Genomic DNA, 22,687 nt, shown 5'->3' with positions numbered 1-22,687 from the left:
CAAACTACTGTCATCGACAGTGAACTAGCTCAACAGCTTGGAGCTGATTTAATGGAATCTAATAAAAAACTACAAGGAGTAGTTGAAGATTGCCTATTGGAAGTAATCGGTTGTGCCTATGCGATCGTAAAACACCCGTCAATGGATGACGCACGTTTAATTAAAGTTCAAGTTGCTAAGAACTTTACTCCAAAACTCTTGTTTGGAAATGTCTTTGCTCACCTATTCTACATGAAAATAGATTCGAATGGTGAGGGTTACAATTTAATTGTAAAAGATCGTGAAGATGGACCTCCATTTACCCCAACTTTCAATGTGAGATTCTGTAAACCAACAGAAACACAATTAATTCTCAACAAAGCACCTCCTTTAAACCCAAGGAATCGTGCCATTGCCGAATACGTTGAAGAAAAAGATGAACCACCGAGATTGATAAACAAATCAATTGTTCATCAAAAGCCAAGTGCTCCAAGTGAAAAGACAATTAAAACTGAAATCATTACTCATAATGAGAATGAATGTGCTAAACTTTTGTGTCCAAAAGAACTCAAAATACCTGAGACTATTGTGACTGAATGTAGTCTCATCAGTGAATTAAAACCTGAACTTCCTAAAGTGGAAGAGATTCTTCAAGAAGAAGAAATTGAGAAAATCATCCCCATCTTTCTACTTGGTAAAGTGATGCCAAATTTGACTCTTAAGGAGCGCCTATTAAGAAGGTTTAACCCCAAGTTACCTTCACATCAAGTCGAAGAAATGACTTCCGTTCTACTCCAATACGAAAATGTATTTTCAAAGGATGCCAATGATCTTGGTCTAGTTTCTCATGAGATTTGCCCCTTCTCAATTAATATTGGAAATCAAATGATTCCATATCAAAGCCATACCCTGCTCAGCTTTTAAGCGTCAAGCTTTTGAAAAGTAATTAATGATCTGTTTGATGCAGACATTATTGAATACTCAACTTCTGATGGAGCAAGTCCAGCCTACTGGTGGATAAATCCGATGGATCTCACCGATTAGTAGTGGATTATCGAAAAGTGAATAACATCACTAAGATACCCCATTTCCTATGCCGCATAGATGACTGCCTGGAAGCAGTCAAAGACTCAAGATATTTCAACATGTTTGATTTAGCTCAAGGCTATTTTCAAATTGAATTACATCCAGATGAACGACCAAAAACTGCCTTCGTTACTCCCGATGGAAAGTATCAATTTAAAAGATTACCCATGGGACTCTCAGGAGCCCCTTTCGCTTTTCAACGCTTAGTTAATAAAGTTTTACAAGGACTACAATATAATGAGTGCCTTGGATATTTCGACGATGTTCCTATCAAAGGAACAACATGGGATGAATTAATCAACAATACGAAAATCGTACTCGAACGGTTTCAAAAATACAATTTAAAGGTAAAAACCGACAAGTGCAAATTCGGTTTTAACGAACTTTTATTCCTTGGACATATCGTAAGTGGTACTGGAATCAAGCCAGATCCCGATAAAGTTATCGCATTAAAGCGATTACCATACCCAACAAATGTGAAAGAACTTCAATCTCAACTAGGATGCTTTAACTACTTCAGTAGATACATCCCCAACTTCTCAACAATCGCTGCACCTTTATATCGTCTAACTTCAAAAGACAAAAGATTTCTCATCACCCAATATGAGAAAGAAGCTCTGGACACCCTAAGGAAAAGTTTAATTGAAACAACTTTACTCGTTCACTATCAATCCGATCTTCGACATAAACTTTCAGTTGATGCCTCAGATATCGCCGTAGGTGGAATCCTACTTCAAGAGGATAAAGATCAAAGTGATAATAGTGATTTACCCATTGATAAGGTGAAACATTGGAAGCCTATCAGCTTCTTCAGCCAAAAACTATTGAAACATCAACAACCTTATTCTGTGTCAGAAAAGGAATTGTTAGCAATTTTAGTTGGAGTTCGAAAATTTCGCCATTACCTCGAAGGAGAGGAATTCTTAATCGAGACTGATCACCACGCGTTGTGTCAGTTGCCTCGAATTAATTTCAAAAACTCAAGACTCCAAAGATGGAGCATCATCTTATCGTCTTATCGATACAAAGTTTTATACAAAAAAGGTATAACTCATGCCCCAGATTGTTTTTCACGATTTCAAAGTGAATGGGATCATCGAAACATTATCGACCCCGAAAAAGATTATATTGATAATCTATTAACCGTAAGACTTGAACCACCTTGGAACGTGGAAGAAAATCAAGATCTTAGTGTTAATCTCATCAACTTAGCTCTGAATAAATCAGTGATAAGAATGAATCAGCCGTCAATGATTCTTTACATCAAACAACCAATTCCATGGATGGAAGAAATTAAAAACTATCAACAAAATGATGAAAAGTGCAAGAAAATCATCAACATTTTATGTGATCAACCAGATAGTGGTGTACATCGCCAATATCTCATTCGAGATGAACTTTTATATAAAAAGTCTCAACAACCTCACCAAGCTTCACGCTTAGTTATTGGGTTACCTGTTATTGAAAAGATTTTCAATGAAGTCCATTCATCCCCTTTGGGAGGACATTTTGGCATAGAAAAAACATTTCTTGAGATATCTCGCAAATTCTGGATGCCATATCTCTACGAGGAAATACAAAGGTTATGTAACAATTGTTTACCCTGTCAATTATCAAAACCCTCTAACAAAACACTTTCTGAAGCTCATGCAAAACCTATTCCTGAAAACCCATTTGAAAGGTTAGAAATGGATGCAAAAGGTCCACTAACAATCTCTCTCTCAAGGAGAAGAATCATCTTAGTACTAGTTGATAGCTTAACAAGATTTGTTTTTGCAAGATCTTACCCCAATCAAAAATCAGCCACAGTAATACTGTTCCTGAAAGAGTTTTTCAAAACTTTCACGTATCCAAAAATTATCCAAACGGATAGAGGTACAAATTTTCTCAGTGATGAAACTGAAATCTTTTTAAAAGATCAAGGGATAAAGCATGAAATCTCAAATGCTTATCATCCACAATCTCAAGGGATTGTTGAACGAATGAATCGTACATTAGGAGAACGACTTAGAATTCTAATTTTGCAAAATGGACTACAAAACTTTGAAGAACTTTTACAGTCAGCAGTCTATTCCATTAACTCTTCAGTTCACAAAATTACTCGTTTCACTCCTTTCTTCTTGACCTTTGGTCAACATCCAAGAAAACCCCTTGATAACAAATTAAATTTGCCCGTTGCAAATTACTCAGTAATTGAAGCACGAAGACTAGCTCATGCAAGACTCGTAGCTCAACAAGACCATTACCTCATGATAACCCGAAAACATGAAAACCCGTCACCTTTCAAAGTAGGAGACTTAGCATTAGTAAAAAACGAAGGAACTACTTCCGATGTTACTAAAAAGCTAAACCAAATTTATAATGGTCCTTACATTGTTTATGGAATCAAAAAAGGTTCTCTTCTATTACTAAATCCTGATACAATTGAATTATTCAGTGTTAATCTAAACAGAACAAAAGTATACCCTGGACAACCTAGTGAAAAGGTTAAGGGAATTATTCAACAATTTTTCGATGTTGAATCACCAGATTGGTTAAGTCAACCAGATAAAGTAGAAAACGAAGACGAACTAGAAATACCTCTTAATGAGAAAAACGAACCTTTTTCCATTCCAAACTCAATTGATATTGAGAAAGATTCTAATTCAAATAGAATCACAAACTTTGAAAATTTGAATTTTCCTAACAAACAAGTTAGAGAAAAGAAAAAGAAACATGCAGATACAATTATCTCCCAATCTAATCAGAACATAATCCCTATTAATCCTGATAATGATATTGACAATGAACAAATTGTTACTCGATCCAAAGTGAAACCCGTACAATCAATTAATCAAATATTGATAATTAACGAGCCAAACAAATTTCATTTTGCTAATGATTATTTTTATCAAAACAAATTTGAAAAATCAACTGACGCTGATCAAATTAATTACTTCAACCAACAACTCATTGGTTTAATTAACGCTATTTATAGCCAAGTAATTGGTCAAAAGTTAAACCTAAAGCCGTTAAGCTTTAATTGGCATTGCAATCACGAGATTAATTCAAACTCTTTCGTTACCTTGGAAACCCCGAGAATAAAAAACGTCACAACTACCATTGTTAGTACCAGTTCACGTTTGGCCTTCACCTCGTTCACTTGTCTTCTAATTAACCTTACAAATTGTGTTCAACCAACTAAATTGATTAGTTATTCTAAGCTAAAAATTTACAAAAGTGTTTCTTGTTTAAGTGTTGAATTTAACTCAACAGTAATGGACGATAATTCATCATCCTCATCAATCAGTGATAATGAAAGCAACAGTTCAATTCATTCCTTCTCACATCATTCTTCGTCTTCAAATTGGGAAGAAATTGGCCTTAATCGCCACACCTCATCGCCAATTGGATCTAATGACCAAGATCGAGCTTCGTCGATTGAGTCGAGTTCCCGATCCAAAGTTAACAATTCAAAAGTTACCTTCGCCCGATCCAAGTCGCCTTCGAATCAAAGTGATTCTTCAATTCAAAGTAAAAGAAGTGACGACAACAATCATTACTCACCTGGAAGTGAGAAAGAAATAGAAATGCCCCAATCAAGTGGTGTTCGTCCAAAGACAATTTACAATTCACCCGAACTTTTTCCATATGGAGTTTTCCCATGTCCACCTCCTGGTCCAATACCAGAACATGTCTCCTTACAAGCTTTTGAAAGCGCCCGACAAACTTATCTCGAAGAAGAGAAAGTCAACAAGGAAAACTTAAATGTTTTCATCCGATTTATAAAGGAGAAACTAAAGTTAAATGTTATCGATTCCGATAACATCATCAATGAAATTGATTATTCTGATTTACCTCGTGGCCTACCTTCATCTAACATCATCATCGAAAATGCTGATGATATTGAACAATTTATTTGTCTATTTTGTGAAAGCATTTGTGTCAAGCCAATGGCCTGTGTTCAATGTAAAAATTGGTACTGTTATCTTTGTGCCCTATGGTTAAAGAAATTAATTCACAAAATCAATTTGGAACCAGTTACCCAAAAGGATCAATTTTTGTGCATTTATCAAGACTGTTTAACACGAGTCTACAATGATAAACCATACCCATCGATTGAACAAATTACTTGTTCATCATCTTTCAACCTCTACTCTGAATGTAGGTTAATCTGTAACCGATCAATGTGTCACGAACAACTTTCTGTTGTCAAATTTCCTGATCATGCAAGACTTTGCCGCCGTGGTTACATCGTTCACCATCTTAACTTTAGTGTTAAGACCAAATTTCGTCATGGGTCAGTTAAAAATGAACTCGCCCTCATCCCTCGTAAATTAGGTAACTACCTTCCAGCTCATATCAAAGGAGCTCCAAAATCTCTTTCAATCCCCGAATACTGGCAAGATAAATTCAAAGTCTGGGCCTGTTTAATTCAACAAAGAGATGAAAATCCTGAGGACCCTCAACTTGGTCCAATATCAATTCGTCGCCACACCGACCTTTCTCTGCAACGCTGGGAAAATACAGTCAGAACCAATGACCCGACTTATCCTCTTTATGAAGGAGAAAAATTTCTACAAGATGTCGGATTTACACCAACAGTCGGTTCAAAGCCGAACCCATCAATTTTACCTCGACCTCACACTTTCAAGTGGAGATCAATTCCTGGTTTTCTGTTACGAGAATCAACTGAATGGTTGAAATACTACCAAAAGAACTACAGTCACCGTAAATTCCGTTCCTATCAATCGAATTCATCCCGATCAGACTCAACCTCCTCGATTTGTTCACTAACAAGTCTCGCCTCTGACGTATCCGAAACAAATTTACCCTGGTTCAGAATCAACCCATTTAATAGGTTACCAGAAAATGAACGTCATGCTGCTATCGAGTTAACTAAAGGATTTCCAAGTATCTTAACCCCTGGTTCGGAAATCAAAGATGAAAGACCTCAACGCCGTTTCAGTGAAGAAACTGAAAGAAAACGTCGTCGACTAACTGAAGCCTTTCGACGCCGGCCAGCAGCCATTTTACCTCCTCTTCACGAGAAGCATCAAGAAGCTATCAAAGCCGCTGCAGTTGAGTTCCCAAAGAAAACGACAACCTTTTGTTTGTCAATGGCCTGTGTCCGAGTTTATGAACAAGGTAAATTAATACCTCGCCCCTGTTGGATCATCATGGTTGATGCCAACTTAGAAGTGGTCTACGAAACGTTCGTTAAGAACCACAACATTGAAAAAATCGACACCCACTTTCATGGCCTTAAACATAGCGATGTTAAACACGCTAAAGCCCTCAGAAGCGCCCGAGATCAAGTTTTAAAATATCTCATCGTAGCCGATATAATCGTTGGAGCCGGAATCTACAACCAGCTTAATGCCCTGGGATTAGAAAACTCAGAAATCGCATTTCTCCAACATAAAATGAGAGACCTAACAAGTTTCTTCTCTCCATACAAAAGTTCCCCAATTAACCTAAGCTTAATTGCTTTCTTGGTTTTTCATGGCTACACCATACCAAATGATGCCCACTCGCCTGCTCTTGAAGCGATAACCACCATGCAACTTTATCTCCTCTTCTGGAAGGACATCGAGCAACAAGCTGATGATCTTTGTGATGGTATTCATTATCAAAATGTTACCAGTTCATGTGGTAATGCTAAAATCTCCGCTTTATTGTATCTCTACACTAAAAAGGTAGAATCCGGAGAAATGTCTTGGCCTAATAATTGGAACCATTATGGTCATTTCAATAATCGAGATGATCCAGGTTACAATTCTAATTGTGTAAAACCTGATGAAACTTTGCTTAAACAAGCCAATTATCAACCACCAGCCCTAATGGACATTAGAGAGGAAAACGAACCTGAATCAATCCAGGAAACAAGTCAACAAATTGTTGCCACCTCATCATCAACTTTAAATCAAGTTGACACAACAATTGAAATTGTTGAACCTCAAAAGAATCAAGAAGAACCTCCAATTGAGATCAAAATCTCATCATCAATTCAACAACTGAAACTGTTGAATCTCCAATCAAAGAAAAGAAAAGGAATCACCTAAAGAGATCGACCAAGATCCTGATGTAGACTCACCAAATGAGACTCTATCCACAATTAACATGGAAAAAGAACCATCAGAGAATGAACCTGATGAAGATTCGCTTGAAATTGATTTCGACCGAGCCATGGATAACCTGCTCAAATACGCATCAACAAGTGAAAGTGTTCTGCTCATCTCTAACCCTGATACCAAATCAGATTCCAAAGTATCATCTTCAAGAATCCCAATCAAAGTTCTGAAGAGATATCTTAATCAAAAGGAGTAGATGTGTTGGGTAGTAAATTAGCCTCCTCAGCCCTTTTATTGTGATTCTCAAGATTAAAACCTTGAAATCAATTCTACTCTAATTAGACTCATTTAATCTCTATGTTAATCCCCCAATTTTGAATTTTCTTTATTTCTAAAATTTTACTAATTCTTTTCTTTTACTAAACCCTTGAGCTCATTATTCAGATTAACTGGAAGTCACTCTTTCTAAGTGATCTTGACCGTGAGAATCACCTTCAAGCCATAGCTCAACTATTTATCATCTTCTTTTTACTTTCCCCTTTGGCAACTTTAAGCCTTTGCCTTTATCATTTCCATTTCCTCTTTTGTCTTTACATTGGTCTTTGCTATAAAAAGCCAATCAATCCTCCTCTTAGAAGGAGTCTCACCCCAACCCTTGTCTTGACCAGTTTAGTCTTGACTTCTCCGTTTTATCATCTTTCTTATTTTGTTCAATAAAATATAAACTTGATGTTTAAATTGAATAAGTGTCTTTATCACCTTCAAAGTGAGTTAATTGATTAAGTGTGTTTCAAATTAATTGAAGCAAAGTAGGTCGTGCCCAAACACAAAACAAATGTAGAGGGGAAAGCCTAAATCTAACCGAACTCACCTTCTCTTAGTATTTATTGCCGTATCCAACCCTTCAACACTTTTACTGAATGTAAATGTGATACTAATCATCATGTAAATGTCATCATCATCATCATTGACATGAGAACTGTAATTTTTTGTTAATTACTTTGTGTATTCATACACATTGAAATTAAATTAATAGTAACAGAAAAAGTTAATCATAAAGTAAATACTAGAAACAGTCAAACAAATTAAAATCATTTGCTTCTCCAATTAATATGATTCAAGGGAAAGATAATTACGTCGTTTTGGTGAGATGGCCTGAAGAGCGGCAGTAATTATATCGAAAAGTTGTCCACGTTGAAAATGGAGTCGATCTTTTTTCTTTAAATGATGAAGTAGAATAGAATTCATCCTTTTAATATCACATTCCAATGTACTGAGTAGCACTTGTAGTTCACTAATATCTAATTAAGAAACATGTAAAGGGAGAGAGAGAGAGAGAAAATGAATTAATTATATTAACAATGACAAAGACAATCAACTGATTGTAAACAATAGACTAATTTGGATTTGGATAGATGATCATTGATATTTAGGTTACTTGATAGAAGTAAAAAAACACAAGCAAACATATTTCCAGGTTAACTTTTTCCATGGAAAGTGAAAAGACAAATGTGATATTCATCATGAAGTTGGAACATGTTGATTGTTTCATTGGAATTGGAATTGAAATATAATCATGAAAATCACTTACCTTTGGCGAGTAGATTTGCTTTCCTTATATGTGGTAATCTGTAGGTAAAATCAGGAGGTGAAAGGCTACTTGTGTCCGAACAGCGACTTGTCCGTCTATGGTCAGTTTTCCTTAAAGTAAAATGTATATCATTCAATAATTGATCAACCAAAGATCCGGTTCTTCCCTTTTTCCGGTAAGATAATTTAAGTGACTCATTACAACCACCAATTGAATTGGAACGGAAATGATTGCCCAAAGGTAATGATGATTGTCCATGAAAAGAGTCACTATGTTGATAAAGTGATTTATTTATTGTCTCATCACTGGAATAAAATAATTTAGGTGATCCTGGTGGTGTCCGATATTCACTTGCTGATTCTTCAAAATATAAAGTATCATCATCATCTTCATCATCATCATCATCAAGATCATTTTCATCTTTAACAAAATGATTATTACGATTCCAATTGTTGTTTACCTCATCATAATTAACATAACAATTAACATTTCTTTTTGTTGATTTGTCATCCTGGTTGACAACACATTCACTGTCCAATGGAATATCTTCCCAGACTAAACTTGACGATCCATTGGTGGTAATTGGAGATTGGAAAGATGAACAAGAAGGTGATGTCATTGGAAAGAAAAGCAAATAAAAAAAAAGAGAAAAGAACAAAAAAAAAATTAAAAAAGAATAGAACAAAACTTGAAAAAGAACAAAAAAGAAAAGAGTTTCAACCGGTGAGTAATAATCTCTTTGTCTCTTCTTCTCTTTTAATCTTGTTAATTGTTCATCTTAATTGTTACTCAATTAATCTAAAAGTCACCAATTAGTGTTAATTTTTTTTTCTCTCTCTCTCTCTGTTTTTAATTAACAACATGTAACTAGAAACCTCAAGAGAAAGTGAGAAACATGGAAAACAATATGATCCATTTTCCAGGTGAAATTATTTTCTTTTTTTCTCTCTCATCATCCTGTTGTTTTTATCATTTTCTCTGTCTCTTTATTCAGGCTTTTCTTTCGTCAATCATCATCATCATCATCATCATCATCTTCTCCTGTTAATTATCATCATTTTCTGTTTTTCCCCTGAACACCAATCATTATTATTCAACATTTTCTATTCTCTTTAGAGTCAGTTTTTCTATTATCTCCTCCATCTTTTTATTACCAATTTCTCTCTCAATCAGTGAAATCTCTTTGTTTTTTCATCTTCTTCCGTGATAATATGTGACAATTATCATCTTTAATTGTGATTCTACAATTTAATACCTTAATCAGTGATCTTCTCTTGAGAAGAAGAGATTATCTTTGTTAATCTATTGTAATGGGATAAACAATGGAATTGATTATCTTCCATGTGGATTCAGCTTGATGCATCTGTTATTTTCTTAATTACATCAACATTTTCCGCCACCATAATCATCATCATTTATCATGAAAGTTAATGACATTTTATGTGCCATGATCATGGTTGAATTTGCTAATCAAATTCATAGTTAGGTAAAAATAGTGAAAGAAAATGGTTTAGTTATAACGAAAATTGATAAGATGAAGTTAATTGTTGTGGAAATCAAATTACTCGTTTCTTTTTTTCAATGCACTTTAATTGTTGCTAATTATCTCTCAGAGATGTTGATTAATTTCATTAATGATTTTAAGTATATTATATATATAAGTAATATGCAAATTATCAAGTGATAATTAAGTCAAGTTGTTAATTGAAAGAGATATTTTAACCCCTTTCGTTAAAAGTATTAGTAAAATGATCAAGTCTTTAATCATGTGATTAATAATTAACCGATTATTTATAATCCCAATTAAAATAGTCCAACTCTTTTCTTTAAATCAATTTGCTTCCATCTTGGTAGAGATTGAAACTCTTGATAAGCCATTCCAAAGACTTGATTAAACTCTTCATTAGTTAGATATACCTGCAATTGGAAGAAACAAATATAATTATTAATTAGATAATCATCTCAAAGTCAATAAACAATTAATCATTAATTATGATGATGATGATGATGATTGTAATATAACAATTATTAGAATAGGTTAATAAAAGCAAAGCCAAAATAAAAGGATGCTAAGTATAAGACTCATGTGAAATATCAGTAAATCATGTTAATCGATTATCATGATTAACTATATTAGTGAATTACAATTAGTAGGTGACAGAAATAATTAATCTGAATGAATTGAAAATTATTATCATGATTAAAGGTATTTAGAAAATGATTGACATGTAATAATGAGGATTGTTTTGAATAGAGATTCCTAATTGTTGATGATTTAACTTTAACTATGATAATGTTGATTGAAATACTTTGTTGACAAGATTTAAATGAAAGGAAGATGAGTAGTAAAGGAGTGGATGAGGGTGGGGAAAAGAGTCAAAGTCAGACCTCTTTCTTGGTGGGATCAACATCAGCAGGTAATTCCAATGCATCTCTAACTCTAAGGGTTGATAAAGGATATTTAGCACTGCTACTGAAATCAACGGCCATGCAAGGTGAGACAATATTACCGGTTGAGGTCATTTCGTTGAAATTTGTCTGGTCAAAAGAAACGTTTGGATTGGAGGTTGCAAGAGATGACCAATAGTTACGATCCCAAGAGCCAAAGAAACCGGTGAAATTTGGTGGCTCTGAACCTTGTTTGACAATGATGATCGGTGTTTCCAGGTCACGTTCACTTGGATCGGCTTTTAAATATTCTTCAACCATTTCAATTGTTCTTTCCCGTTCAAGTGGATTACTTTTAGATCCAATCCAGACCAAAATGGTATCCCAAGTGTCCAGTAACATGACATCTTCTTCAATCAGATCACTTTGATTAAAGTCAACAATTTCATCCACGTAAAAGTAACCCTTTGAATTGGAACACTGGAATAATCGAATCGGATGAACAGGTTCACTTAATTCTAACCCTTTTTCTTGGGAATATGGTTGCTGTCCACCGATCGCTTCCCAGAAATCTGATTTTTCTTGACCTTCGGAGACCAGAATAACTTCTCGACCATCTGAACATAGATAATGGAACGAAAATGGAATTTTTTTTATCTTTTAAACGAATAGTTGTTTTTTACCTTTTTACTTACCTTCAACTCGTTTAGCACATATTCTGGCCATTTCCCGTTCATCTCCGGTACTTCCTTTACCTGCCCAAATATATATGGTACTTGAGGTAAACAAGATGAAAACATCGTTTGAATTAAGTGATCTGGCTTCACAATCAACTTCTACTGCCCGATTAACATATTTATTTGTCCCTCGAACTTGAAGTATACACTTCTCCTTTGTCGGGTCTACAGTTGAACCCTTTTCTGATCGGCCTCCACTTTTAGCGTTTCCCTTGTAGATAATCATTTTACCGGCAAATAGAGCAGTAAAATGAGGTGGTTCTTTACCCTCTACAACACGAACTTGCACTGCGGCACCACCGAAACGCTCATCATCCAATTGAACGGTCATCACAGCGGCTGTGCCACGTTCATTGACCGACGATTCATTACCAATCCAGTAATAGATGACATTGACAGGCCGTGATCCAGATCCAGGAACACTGGTGTAAACAATAATGTAACAATCGCCAGAGTAAAAGTTTCCATAGTCCGCTGGGTCAACTGGAACCCGATCGAATGAACTAATCCGATAAATATCTTTCTCACCTGATCCATCGTCTAACATTTGAGTTTCCGCCGCTAAACTTGGATTATCATAAAGTTTTCGAACATCTAACTTATTCTTAGGCATAAGTTTCTCCAAATCTTTTAGAGTGACCACTTTTCCACCGGCGGAATAAGTTTTACCCAAACCAACGGTCGAATTTGATTCTTTCCAAGATTTGAATAAACATTTAAATTCAATTGGTTCACCGCCGTCTATAATTCGAGTGACACAAATATGATGAGGATAACCTTTTTTTACGATAAACCCTTGGGCGTTTCTCATGGATTCGATTCGCTCCTTTGCCGAAGCTCCTTTTCCAATCCAAACCCAAATTCCATCGGTACCATTGTCGATAATGAAACAATCCTGAAGAAAAAATATCAACAATTAACAAATGATTAGCGAAAATTAAAAATTCTAAAATCAATTATAGCAGAAAAATTAATCAATTCTAATTGTTGATGGTTTCTCTTTCCCGTTTCGACTCTAATTTCAATCATATATTTGTTTTAGAACCTTGATTGTTGAAATGATTTGCTAATTGTTTTTTTTCTTCACTTGGAACACAATTAAATATCTACAGGAAATCAGTCATCACTAATTAACAATTAAAACAATTGGAGGACAATTAAAGAGCAGGAAATGGATAAATTTAGTCTCAATATATCAACCAGTGACAATATGTAATATGGATGTTGAGTGATATTAACAAAGGCAAAAAATCAACTAATTAAATTTGTTTGTTGACAGGAAATTTAAATTGATTCTGTCAACCAGAAAACATTATCACCATGAAAATGTTATGGTTTCAATTACCTGAGAGTCTAGATCATCTTTGGCCAATGGACTTGAATTGATTAAAGTGATCTTAAGTGAACCACTTTCGTCAGAAACTTTGTACAATTTAAGTGATCCTTTCTCAATTTTTTCCTCAACCTGTTGATCACTGATTGATTGTTCATCTCCAAGAGAATCCTGTTTATCTGCTAATGGCAGATACTTTTCAAATTCAACAATCTCATCAGCGGAAGTTGATTCTCTTTCACTTCCATCCTCCATGATGACAAGTCCATTACACTCAGGACCATGTTGAGAGCGTAATTGTTGACCAATTTTGGCTCCTTGAATTTTCTCCATGTAATTGGCTTTATTACCATTCCAAAGGAAAACTTTTACCACCGAATCCAAAATGAATACATCACCATGATTCATGGAAGACCAAGATATCGGTGTTACCTCACGAACAATTGGAATACGTTTACCTTTAACATGGAAAAGTCTTGGTTTATTGGCCTTTTCAACATGATTCAAACCGGAAGCAACTCCACCCTCCAAGATGGTTAAACCTCGACGGAAATAGGCCAGGAAACGTTTCGATTCATGACCTTCAACCTCACGATGTTGAATAGGAAAACCACCAAGGTGATCATCAAGTTCAACGGTTTTATAAGCGGCAACAGCGGCCTCATCTTGAGACGTTTTCGAGCCTAACCAGAAATGAATATGGATCTCAAGAGTTCCCTCTTTAACCTCTCGAGGTTTCATTCGGGAAACTCCACCAACCTCTTTACCATCAGTTCCCTGAGATTCAATTTCAGAACGATAATAATAATAATAAACAAGAGAAATTATTACAAATAGAATACACAAAATAATAAAAACGATCAACAGAACCAATAATTATCTGTTTGTTATCTTTATGATGGAAATTGATTGCGATGATAGATGAAAGTTTTTCTATCCAATAATCAATTCTAATTATAGAACAATTTGAAGAAAAAATATTAATCATAATTAAATGAAGAAAAAAAATCAACAGAATTTGTTTACATACACTGATAATTATGTAAGAATCGCCATTATAGAAAGTTCCATATTGTTCCTCAGGTACTGGAATTACCTGTAATTTCTGGAGTCAATTTAGAGAACATTAATTAGAGTGTTGAAATATTATCAATTTAGAATTTTGTTTCATTACAATTAAGATAAATTGTTACAATTACCTCGATTCTCCAGACCAGAAAAAATGTCTGCTGAGTGGGTATCACTTTGAACGCAGGGTCAACAATGGTTGATGACATTATCCTTTTGAAACTGGTATTGATCAGAAAAAGTTGATTAACTACAAACCAGGTAACTGGAATATCAACAATTAACTGTCATTAAATTTGGATGTTAATATGAATATTAAATTAACTAAATTGTGAGTTGAAAATAACAACACCAAATGAGTTGAAAGCTGAATAAAAAAAAAAGCTTCAAATGAGATGTTACCTTTTTCTTGTTGCGATGGAGTTAATTACTCGGTGAATTAACTGAATAAAATCAACAGATGCTTGATTTTCAATTAATTGAGTAAACAAAATTACCTCGGGTAATTTATTTAATCACTTATGGTCATATAAATAAACACAATCAAGACAATAACAAGAGGGTTAATGTTGAAAGTAAACAGAAACAAATTAAATTATGAAAACGTTAAACAATTAAAAAGTTGGTTGTTAGTTAATTGTTGGAGCTTATTGGTGGTGACAATTAAAAAGAGACTTCAATGTTTAATCAAATGTTTATGGAGATTAAAGAAAAAGTTGACAGTTAATTGTACAAAATTAGATTCGTAATTAACTAAATAATAATTGGGAAGTTTTCACTTGTTTGGGTTAAGAGGAAAAAGAAAATGAGCTGTGAGAATAGCCTTTTCTTTCTGTTCTATTTTAAGAGCATTTTCTTTTTTTTCTATTAACTTAATTTTCCCCAACGAATAGATTGACAAGTTTTTCTTTTTTCTTTTAATTGTATTCTAATCAATTTTAATTGTTGTTTATTGTTTCATGTTAATTAACAATTTGTAGTATTCAATATATGTGATTATTATGCTGTTTCCTTCAAGGTTTTCTTTGAATGGGAAAAAGTAAAACATTCAACTGGTTTGGTGTTTTTCTTGTTTTCATTTATCATTCAAAATTGTTTACTTTTTGTTAATCAATTTGTTAATCTTTTTATCACATCATCGCAATTTAATTACATCATTTCTACAATCAAGGATAAATGGAGAATCTTAAAAGGATAACATTTCTAATTCCGTGATGAAAATTTTCAATATTCTCATGAATTTCTGGTTACCCAACCAGATTCTAATCTCTCACCAGGTAAACATTCAAATTTGTTACTTTCTATTTCCTTTGTCTCTTAAATGTTTAATTGTTCATTGATCCTTTTCAATTTCAATTAGTTAAATCCACAGACCTTAACTACATGACTTAATCAATGGAAAACCTTGAAACAATCAGCTAACCATAATGAGAAAATGGTACAATCTTTTTCTTGGTAATTGAAACGTTCATTTAATCATTTCTTCCCTTGGATTGATCGAGACAATTGGTTGGCTTTTACTTTTCGGAAACAATTCAAATCACAGGTAAATTATTATTCTCTCATTAATAGACAATTAATATTTACCAATGGTTTTAAAAGAGGGCGACAGTAGAAGTAGAAATAGATAAGAAAAAAGGTAGAAAAGAAAAAGAAATTACTTTTAACCATGGAAATAATCACCTTGTCTCATCTCTTTTTTTTCTTAACTTCTTCTTCTTCACAAGTATCAACATGATCCTCTATGGGAATCTGATCCAAGGAGAGTCAAAAGAAGCAAAGAATTTCTCATCCTCATTAACAGTAATTAAATCAAACAATTAACCATCTCATCAATCCCACGGAGTTTAAATTGTTGCTCATCTTGATCATCATTTACATGGTAACATTTGGGAACAATGTAAATTCTGGCCATTGAAAACAATGTGATTCCAATTTATCTTGTCTCCGATTTGTTTTTTACCAACGAAAAACCTTTCCAATCAAAATCAATCTTAAAGGTAAGAGAAATCAATTAATTCCCAATCATACCTTTTTCTAATTGTCCTTCTTTTCCTTTTCTCTAATTAACTCACTTTAATTGTCAACCACATATCAATTAAAGAGAAACCTGAGATTGGAAAAGATGGAAACTTATTATCCTAATGATCATCATTTTATTTGATTTGTTGATAAAAATCAAATGGTTAAACAGCCACTAAATTAATACGTTGGTTGATTAGATTAATTTTCTTTATTCTATTTATATTCCTCAGATTAATTGTGTTTACAATTACATTATCCATCCTGTTCTGGTTCAATCATCAATTACCACAAACATTTACCAAGTAAAACAATCAATGGAATCAACATTTAACATTTAATTGTAAACAATCAAACAAAGATTCAAAGTGAAGCCAAACTCATGTTGAATGCATTGGAACAAGATTTTTTAATTCTCGGCGTCCTGTTGATTGTTTATTGTTTCATTCTGTTAATTTTATTCCTAATTAAGGTGAAACGAGCTCGAGCCATGAGAGGAGTCTATTCCCCGTCAACCTATGAGAAGTACCAGGTCACCGTACCTTATATAATTCGACCTCCGCCCATCGAAAGACTCATCTAAGTTGATCTACCGACATTCGCCAATTTGAATATTATTAATATCGATTATGCAAATTGGGAACAATCATCATTCCAAGATGTCTGAAGATTTAATCAACAAACTGTGCCTTCAATTATTGGGATAAACTTTCACACCTCTAACAATCAGATTAACTATATTAAGAATATGTCACACAATTAAGATTGACACTGATTAGAACCCTCTTAGGATTACCTTAAATTCAATTTGATTTTTTGTTAATTGTGTAAAAACTTTTTTTTTATGTATGATTATCATTATTATTGTTAATAACTCTAAATTATGAGTGTCAATCTAATCTATTATTATTATGTTTGTTAACCAATTAACCTCAATTAGTAGAGAAATTTTTGTCAAATAATCATTTTAACCTTAATTGTATTGATTTGTTTTCTTTTATTGGATTTATATGATCGGGTAATAAGCGCTTTCGGCAACCATACACATATTTTTACCTCGAACTAATCGAAAGTAACCCGATTCACCCCAATCGGTGCCCCACGAATTTTTCACCAACCAAAAGGGTTTCCCGTTCTCAGTACCATAGCCAACAATGGCCACACTGTGACCGAGTAAACCTGGGACACAATGTTCAACATCGATAATACCTGACCTGAGATTGAAAATCGAGAAGGAAAAAAAAGTCAATACGAAACAAAAATGTACTAAAAATCTTTTTCGAAACTGTTTCTTACTCATATGGAATCAAAACAGCACCAAGAATGGAAACGGAAACAACTTGTTGAGAAACAGCAAAGGTCAAAGTTTCCTCATCACCTGAGGGAATCCCGATGAAATCGGTAAGTTTGGTACCAACGCACGACGATTTGAAACCACAGGTTCTCGTTTCGTTACCTGTACTTGAGGTGTAAGGGTAACACGATTCAGTATCGATACCGTTGTTGGCCTTGGTGTGTGCGAACGCAGCGTAAACAAACCACCGCCACATCCTTTATTACCATAATTCCAGGTACAATCGAGTAAATTTTGTTCTGAAAACTCGACCAATTGTCCAGTCCGCTGAGCGGAAGCTGATTCGAGGGCAGCGACTGCTGAAAAAGCCCATGAAGAAAGACAATCACCTTGATCTTTAACTCTAGTAACAATTGTCGACCTCCAATCAACTGATTCCGGTAAACCAATAGTTCCGTTAATCTTTGGCCTCAAGTTAACCTTCAATTTGTGAGCCAATCGATTTCCTTTAAATTCTTGAGGTAACTAAACAATTAAACGAAATTCAGTTCAATCTGATGATCTATTTTAATGGAAATGAAACTTTACCTTGTCAGTGAACTTATTGATTCCCATTCGGTAACTACTAAGCCCTTTATCCGCCCTCTCGTTATGAGCCTTAATTTTGGTCAAATTTTCAAGGAAAATCAGTCGGCGATTGGCCTCTTCATGTACAGAATCGTAAACTTTACCATAATTTACCTGAGCAAAAGGACTGAATCAGAATTGAAACTTTCGTCAACTTTAAACTTACTTTGAATCTTTCCCATTCCTGATTAGATGATAGGACACATTCACTAATAGTGATGGACACAAGAGTAATTAACAGACAACCACGAATCATTTTCAACAATTAACTTAACTAACAACCGATATTATGGTTAATTGTTATCTAGAGTTAACCAATAATTTTCATTTTCAATCCTGAGTAAACAATGAGACCAACAATCAGCATTGAAAATCAATCACTAAACTCAATCATCTTCCTATCTGATTGAAAGTGTTAAACATAACAATTAACTAATTGTTATTCTATCACCATAATGATAATAAAATCTAATCACAGTTTTAATAAATTATTCTTCGCTTAATTGTATTGATTACAATTAAACATTTAACAACAAGCGAGGAAAAAAAAAGTTTACTAATCGTCAATGAGATGCGTTGAAAAATCATTAGATTTAATTGTTAATCGCATAAAAGTTGCTTAATTAAGATGATTAAAAATTACGTTCCAATGTAAAACAATTAAATTTGTCTAAACAAAGATAATATTTACAGAATATTAATATAATTATCGATCTGTTAAATAATAATAATAAAATTCGAGGAATAACTTGATTGACACAAGAAAAGACAATGATTTAAGTAGATCAAGTCTTTTAAAAGAATGATTGAAGAAATTGATTAAATTGTCATCGTTAATTGTAATCAAAGGATAACAAACAATTAACCACCATGGAAAAGAAAGTGTTCAATTTGATTGAGATGTTTAATTGTCTTCTAAACAGCTTCCAATTGAAATTGAGAGTTTCCTGTAATCATTGAAAAGAAATAACGAAAAAGCAAAAAGTTTAATTACTAAACATTCAAAGTTAATCAATTCTCTCTACTTACTTATTAATTGTTCCCAAGTTATAATTACTATTAAATTAATTGTTGACAATTAAAAGTTTTTCGTGTAAATGATTTAAGAACAAAAAAAATCGGTTCTTTGAATGGCAACAATCAACAGTTTACATCAATGACTAAAATTAAACTTTTGTAATTAAGAAAAAAGTAATTAGACAAAGTTTGGAAAGAGGGTTAATTGTCGTTAATTGTTGACCCTTTTGGCTGACCAATCATCTGTTGAATCGTTGGCACATTAATTAATTTTGTATGTGAATGTAAAATAAATTAAAATTAGAATCCCAATAATCTTGATTACCTGCAAGTTTGGGAAATTGAATTAATCAGATTAGTTAATGAACATTAATTGTAATCAAAATCTGTGGATGAATGAAAGTTTTTTGTTCATTTGGTGATTTGTGGTAACGATTTGGTTAATTGTTATCTCGATCCATTCGAGATCTATTGTTGGTGTAATTGTGATGATTTGGCGAAGATGGAGTTCGACGATCACCTAAATGTCGAACGAATAAAGTTCTAGTTCGATCATGGCCTCGGGATGAGTTCATTCGGTAGGCTCCGTCTTTGGAAGGTCCAATTTTATTGCCGCTATTTGAAAGTGATGGGTAATTGTTTCGTTCTCGGTCCATTTCCATTTCCTCCAATTTCTGGGTAACGGTCAACTTTTGAACGATCGCCATTCGAAGCAGTGAATTTAACGTTTTCTTTTCATCATCAGATGATCGTAATTGTCGCTGAAGCTCATCAATTTGGGCGACATACTCTTCACATCGAGCGGAAAACATTGATCGAAGTGAAGCAAAAGTGGCCGCGTCTTCTTTCAACGCTTTCAATTCTTTCCTTAATTTGCTCATTGTAACGGTAACAACGGCCTTTTCCTTTTCATATTTCGATTTTAGATTAGCCAAGGCCACTTCGGCAGATTGTTTATTCGTTTTTAGAACAGTTCGAAGGGTCGCAATTTGTTCACGTTTGGTGGCAAGTAAAGCTTTCAATTTAATCAATTCTTCTTGAGCATCACCTCGAATTGAAGGTGACCCACTTCCGGTTAAATCGGAGGTGAGGGAGTTTTGTTGATCGTTTTGTTGATTACTCGTTGATTCAGATTTGGCCTCAGATTTATTCTTAATTCGAGTGGTTGCTGATTTTATATCGATAATTGATTCAACTGCACAATCTAAATGTTTCATTTGATCGTCAATTGTTTCCATTGTTTTACGACATTCACATGAGGTCATTATTCCCGATTTTAGAGTGTCCAAAATTTTATAACTTCGCTCATCGTTCATTGCATTTTCTGTTCGTAGGATTGAAGGTACTTCGAACTCTTTTGCATGGTCCAAGATAATTCGAACAGGTTCTTCTCCGGAAACTGAGCAAATGTGATAATAAAGAATAGCTAATTGTTCCGAAATTCTGTTAAGATCATCAAGAGTACCTGACGATTGGCTGGTTGCATTTTCGGCTAAATTGTTGAGAAAATCAAGATCAGAGGAAAGTTCATCTCGAAGAGTTTCACATTCTCGTAATTGTCGTTTAATCTCATCAAGTTCATCTCTTCCTTCAGGGGTTTCCTTTGATCGACGGATTTTATCACACAATTGGCCGATAAATTGTTTAAATTCAGGGAATTCACCTTCAAATGAGCTAATCATATTTAGATCGGCACCTTCACTGGTAATTATCCCGCTGATATGATTAGTTAACTTGGATAATCGCGATTGGTGGGCCAAAAGTTCAGATTTCGTCGATTCCAATAATCCATGAGTCTCATTGAGTTTCTGGGTAATTTGATTCTTCTCATTCTCAGCTGATTCAAGATCTTTCTCTAATTTCTTAATCTCAGTCAGATGAACTTCACCAAAAAGTGATGATGGTTGAGATTCATCGTAACTGTAAGAATCATTATCCAATCCCTCGTTTCGAGCTTTAATCATATCAGATTCCAATTGATGTAATAATGGTATTGATCCATCGTCATCTTCATCAACTTTACCAACAGACGCATCGGTTGTCGTGAGTTGATCATCAAAAATTCCCGGAAACTTGAGGCCAATATTGGTAACATTGAATTTCGGTTCACCGGAACATCTTTCATCCAGTTTCTTTTTAAGTTCATATTTTTGTTCCCGTTCCGATTCGAGGGCTTCCAATGCTTCCTTCATGTGTTTCTCAGCGATATTCTTTAAGGTTTCAAATTCTTCTACCTGAAGTCTTCGAAGATCAACTTCGTCCTGTAATCGAGCAACATCATGTTTAACTGTCTCATATTCTATCTGATTAGATTTGAGATTGGAAACTGTTTTCTGAAGGTAAATGTTTTCCTCTTCCAATTCATTGATATCACTTGAGAGTCGAGATTCTCGAGCTTTCAAATCTTTGATCTCCATTTTCATGTTTTTCCTTTCCCATTCAACGATCTCCAATTGTTTGGTTAACTCATTGTGTTCAGATAGGAATCTCTCCTTTTCCCCTTCAACCCGAGCCAATTCAGCTCGAACCGATTTCAATTCCCGTTCAAGTTCAAGTAAAACGGTAGCAAATTTAGCGTCTTTCGAGGCCGATTCTTCAAGTAAACTCTCCTCTTGTTCAATTCCTCGGTCAACTGAAGCCTTTTGTCGAGTTTGAAAGGAAGTAAATGCATCTCGAAGTGTCTCCAATTCTGATCGGGTTGATTCATGAAGCGATTCCAATTCATCGTATCGAGTTTGAAGTTTACTTTTCTCCTCCAACAAATGAAGACCCAATTGAGCAGATTGATGTTTCTCTTTGGCTGAAAGGTTAATCTCCTCTTGAAGTCTCTCAATTTCCTCTTTAAGGTTATCCCTTTCGGCGATCAATTTATCCACCTCACCCATGGCATAATTGTCAAAGGTCACCTCCTCTTCCTAATCAGTATAAACACAAAGGTCATACAGACGATAACATCTTTTCACCTTAATAAATACAACACAGAGGGAGAAATTGATACAAGTGAAAGTGTAAAGAAAAAAAGAAACAACAAAGAACCAAGAAAAAGAAAACAATTCCTAAGGTTTGGTTTTGGAAGATCAATCAGAGTAAAAACAACAACAAATCCAAACAATTGAAGGTTATCACATTAACAATGGAATATTGTTCTTTTAATTGTCACAATTAACAAGAAAAGAGACTAATAAGATGGAAAGAGTTTAAGAAATTGCGAAAAACAATCAAACACACCAAAGAATTTGATGACATTAACACGTGAGAATAGAGAAAAAAGTGATGACAGAAAACACTGAGAATCGAATTGATTGAAATTCTTTTGGCAGAAGAAAATTAACCCAAACAATTGGCGTAAATTGTCCAGTTAATTAAACACAATTAACGGAATTAAATTGACGGACAACAGTTTATTGACACATCGCCAAAATCCATAAACATCTTAGCCCTTTTTCTTGTTTACACGTCACAAAGAAAGAAAAAAAGAAAGACTAATCTTGT

General features: G+C 34.1%; 3 protein-coding genes, 2 long non-coding RNA genes and 1 pseudogene across 13 annotated transcripts in view; 2 read left to right on the top strand and 4 right to left on the bottom strand.

The window, feature by feature from the left end:
- Window positions 1-9,328, bottom strand: part of LOC128385478 (TBC1 domain family member 30-like) — a 47,393-nt gene extending 38,065 nt beyond the window's left edge. For both annotated transcript variants that reach the window (XM_053344350.1, XM_053344349.1), the window contains exons 1-2: window positions 8,710-9,328; window positions 8,255-8,419 (exon numbers count right to left, since the gene is read on the bottom strand). In XM_053344350.1, coding sequence (XP_053200325.1) covers window positions 8,255-8,419; window positions 8,710-9,328 — 784 coding nt within the window. The remainder of the gene's footprint in view (window positions 1-8,254; window positions 8,420-8,709) is intronic.
- Window positions 9,304-10,304, top strand: LOC128385490 (uncharacterized). Its single transcript, XR_008324744.1, has 3 exons — window positions 9,304-9,432; window positions 9,581-9,632; window positions 9,704-10,304. It is a non-coding gene; the product is annotated as an uncharacterized LOC128385490 (long non-coding RNA).
- A 13-nt stretch (window positions 10,305-10,317) lies between these two features.
- LOC128385479 (advillin-like) lies at window positions 10,318-14,994 on the bottom strand. 5 transcript variants are annotated; one of them, XM_053344352.1, is made up of 7 exons: window positions 14,638-14,994; window positions 14,367-14,559; window positions 14,198-14,272; window positions 13,180-13,944; window positions 11,793-12,729; window positions 11,098-11,714; window positions 10,318-10,626 (listed from the first exon to the last, which is right to left on the bottom strand). In XM_053344352.1, the coding sequence occupies exons 2-7, from the start codon at window positions 14,442-14,444 to the stop codon at window positions 10,513-10,515; spliced, it is 2,586 nt and encodes an 861-aa protein (XP_053200327.1). In that variant the 5' UTR covers window positions 14,445-14,559; window positions 14,638-14,994; the 3' UTR covers window positions 10,318-10,512. The 5 variants fall into 5 exon arrangements, with proteins under 5 accessions (XP_053200327.1, XP_053200328.1, XP_053200326.1 ...); XM_053344353.1 differs by having other exon boundaries at window positions 14,367-14,519; XM_053344351.1 differs by having other exon boundaries at window positions 14,367-14,500.
- A 181-nt stretch (window positions 14,995-15,175) lies between these two features.
- LOC128385489 (uncharacterized) lies at window positions 15,176-17,239 on the top strand. Of its 3 annotated transcripts, XR_008324743.1 has the most exons (5): window positions 15,176-15,512; window positions 15,596-15,781; window positions 15,838-15,874; window positions 15,963-16,235; window positions 16,491-17,239. It is a non-coding gene; the product is annotated as an uncharacterized LOC128385489 (long non-coding RNA). The 3 variants fall into 3 exon arrangements; XR_008324742.1 differs by lacking the exon at window positions 15,838-15,874 and having other exon boundaries at window positions 15,608-15,781; XR_008324741.1 differs by lacking the exon at window positions 15,838-15,874.
- LOC128385485 (procathepsin L-like) lies at window positions 17,235-18,539 on the bottom strand (annotated as a pseudogene).
- A 211-nt stretch (window positions 18,540-18,750) lies between these two features.
- Window positions 18,751-22,644, bottom strand: LOC128385480 (protein bicaudal D-like). Of its 2 annotated transcripts, XM_053344357.1 has the most exons (3): window positions 20,859-22,644; window positions 19,208-20,594; window positions 18,751-19,125 (listed from the first exon to the last, which is right to left on the bottom strand). In XM_053344357.1, the coding sequence occupies exons 1-2, from the start codon at window positions 22,078-22,080 to the stop codon at window positions 19,636-19,638; spliced, it is 2,181 nt and encodes a 726-aa protein (XP_053200332.1). In that variant the 5' UTR covers window positions 22,081-22,644; the 3' UTR covers window positions 18,751-19,125; window positions 19,208-19,635. The 2 variants fall into 2 exon arrangements, with proteins under 2 accessions (XP_053200332.1, XP_053200331.1); XM_053344356.1 differs by having other exon boundaries at window positions 19,208-22,643.
- Between the last annotated feature and the right edge of the window lie 43 nt (window positions 22,645-22,687).

Source organism: Panonychus citri, unplaced genomic scaffold (genome assembly GCF_014898815.1).
Source record: "Panonychus citri isolate SS breed McGregor unplaced genomic scaffold, ASM1489881v1 Contig00049, whole genome shotgun sequence".
Classification (NCBI taxonomy): domain Eukaryota; kingdom Metazoa; phylum Arthropoda; class Arachnida; order Trombidiformes; family Tetranychidae; genus Panonychus; species Panonychus citri.
This window is presented reverse-complemented; position numbering and strand designations above follow the sequence as displayed.

Excerpts from the sequence above, each read along its gene's own strand:
- LOC128385479 (XM_053344352.1), bottom strand. The coding sequence starts at position 14,444 with ATGTCATCAACCATTGTTGACCCTGCGTTCAAAGTGATACCCACTCAG. Across the intron at positions 14,273-14,366 it reads TTCTGGTCTGGAGAATCGAG|AAATTACAGGTAATTCCAGT; the intron begins GTAATTGTAACA and ends AATTGACTCCAG. Across the intron at positions 12,730-13,179 it reads AAGATGATCTAGACTCTCAG|GATTGTTTCATTATCGACAA; the intron begins GTAATTGAAACC and ends TTTTTTCTTCAG.
- LOC128385480 (XM_053344356.1), bottom strand. The coding sequence starts at position 22,080 with ATGGGTGAGGTGGATAAATTGATCGCCGAAAGGGATAACCTTAAAGAG.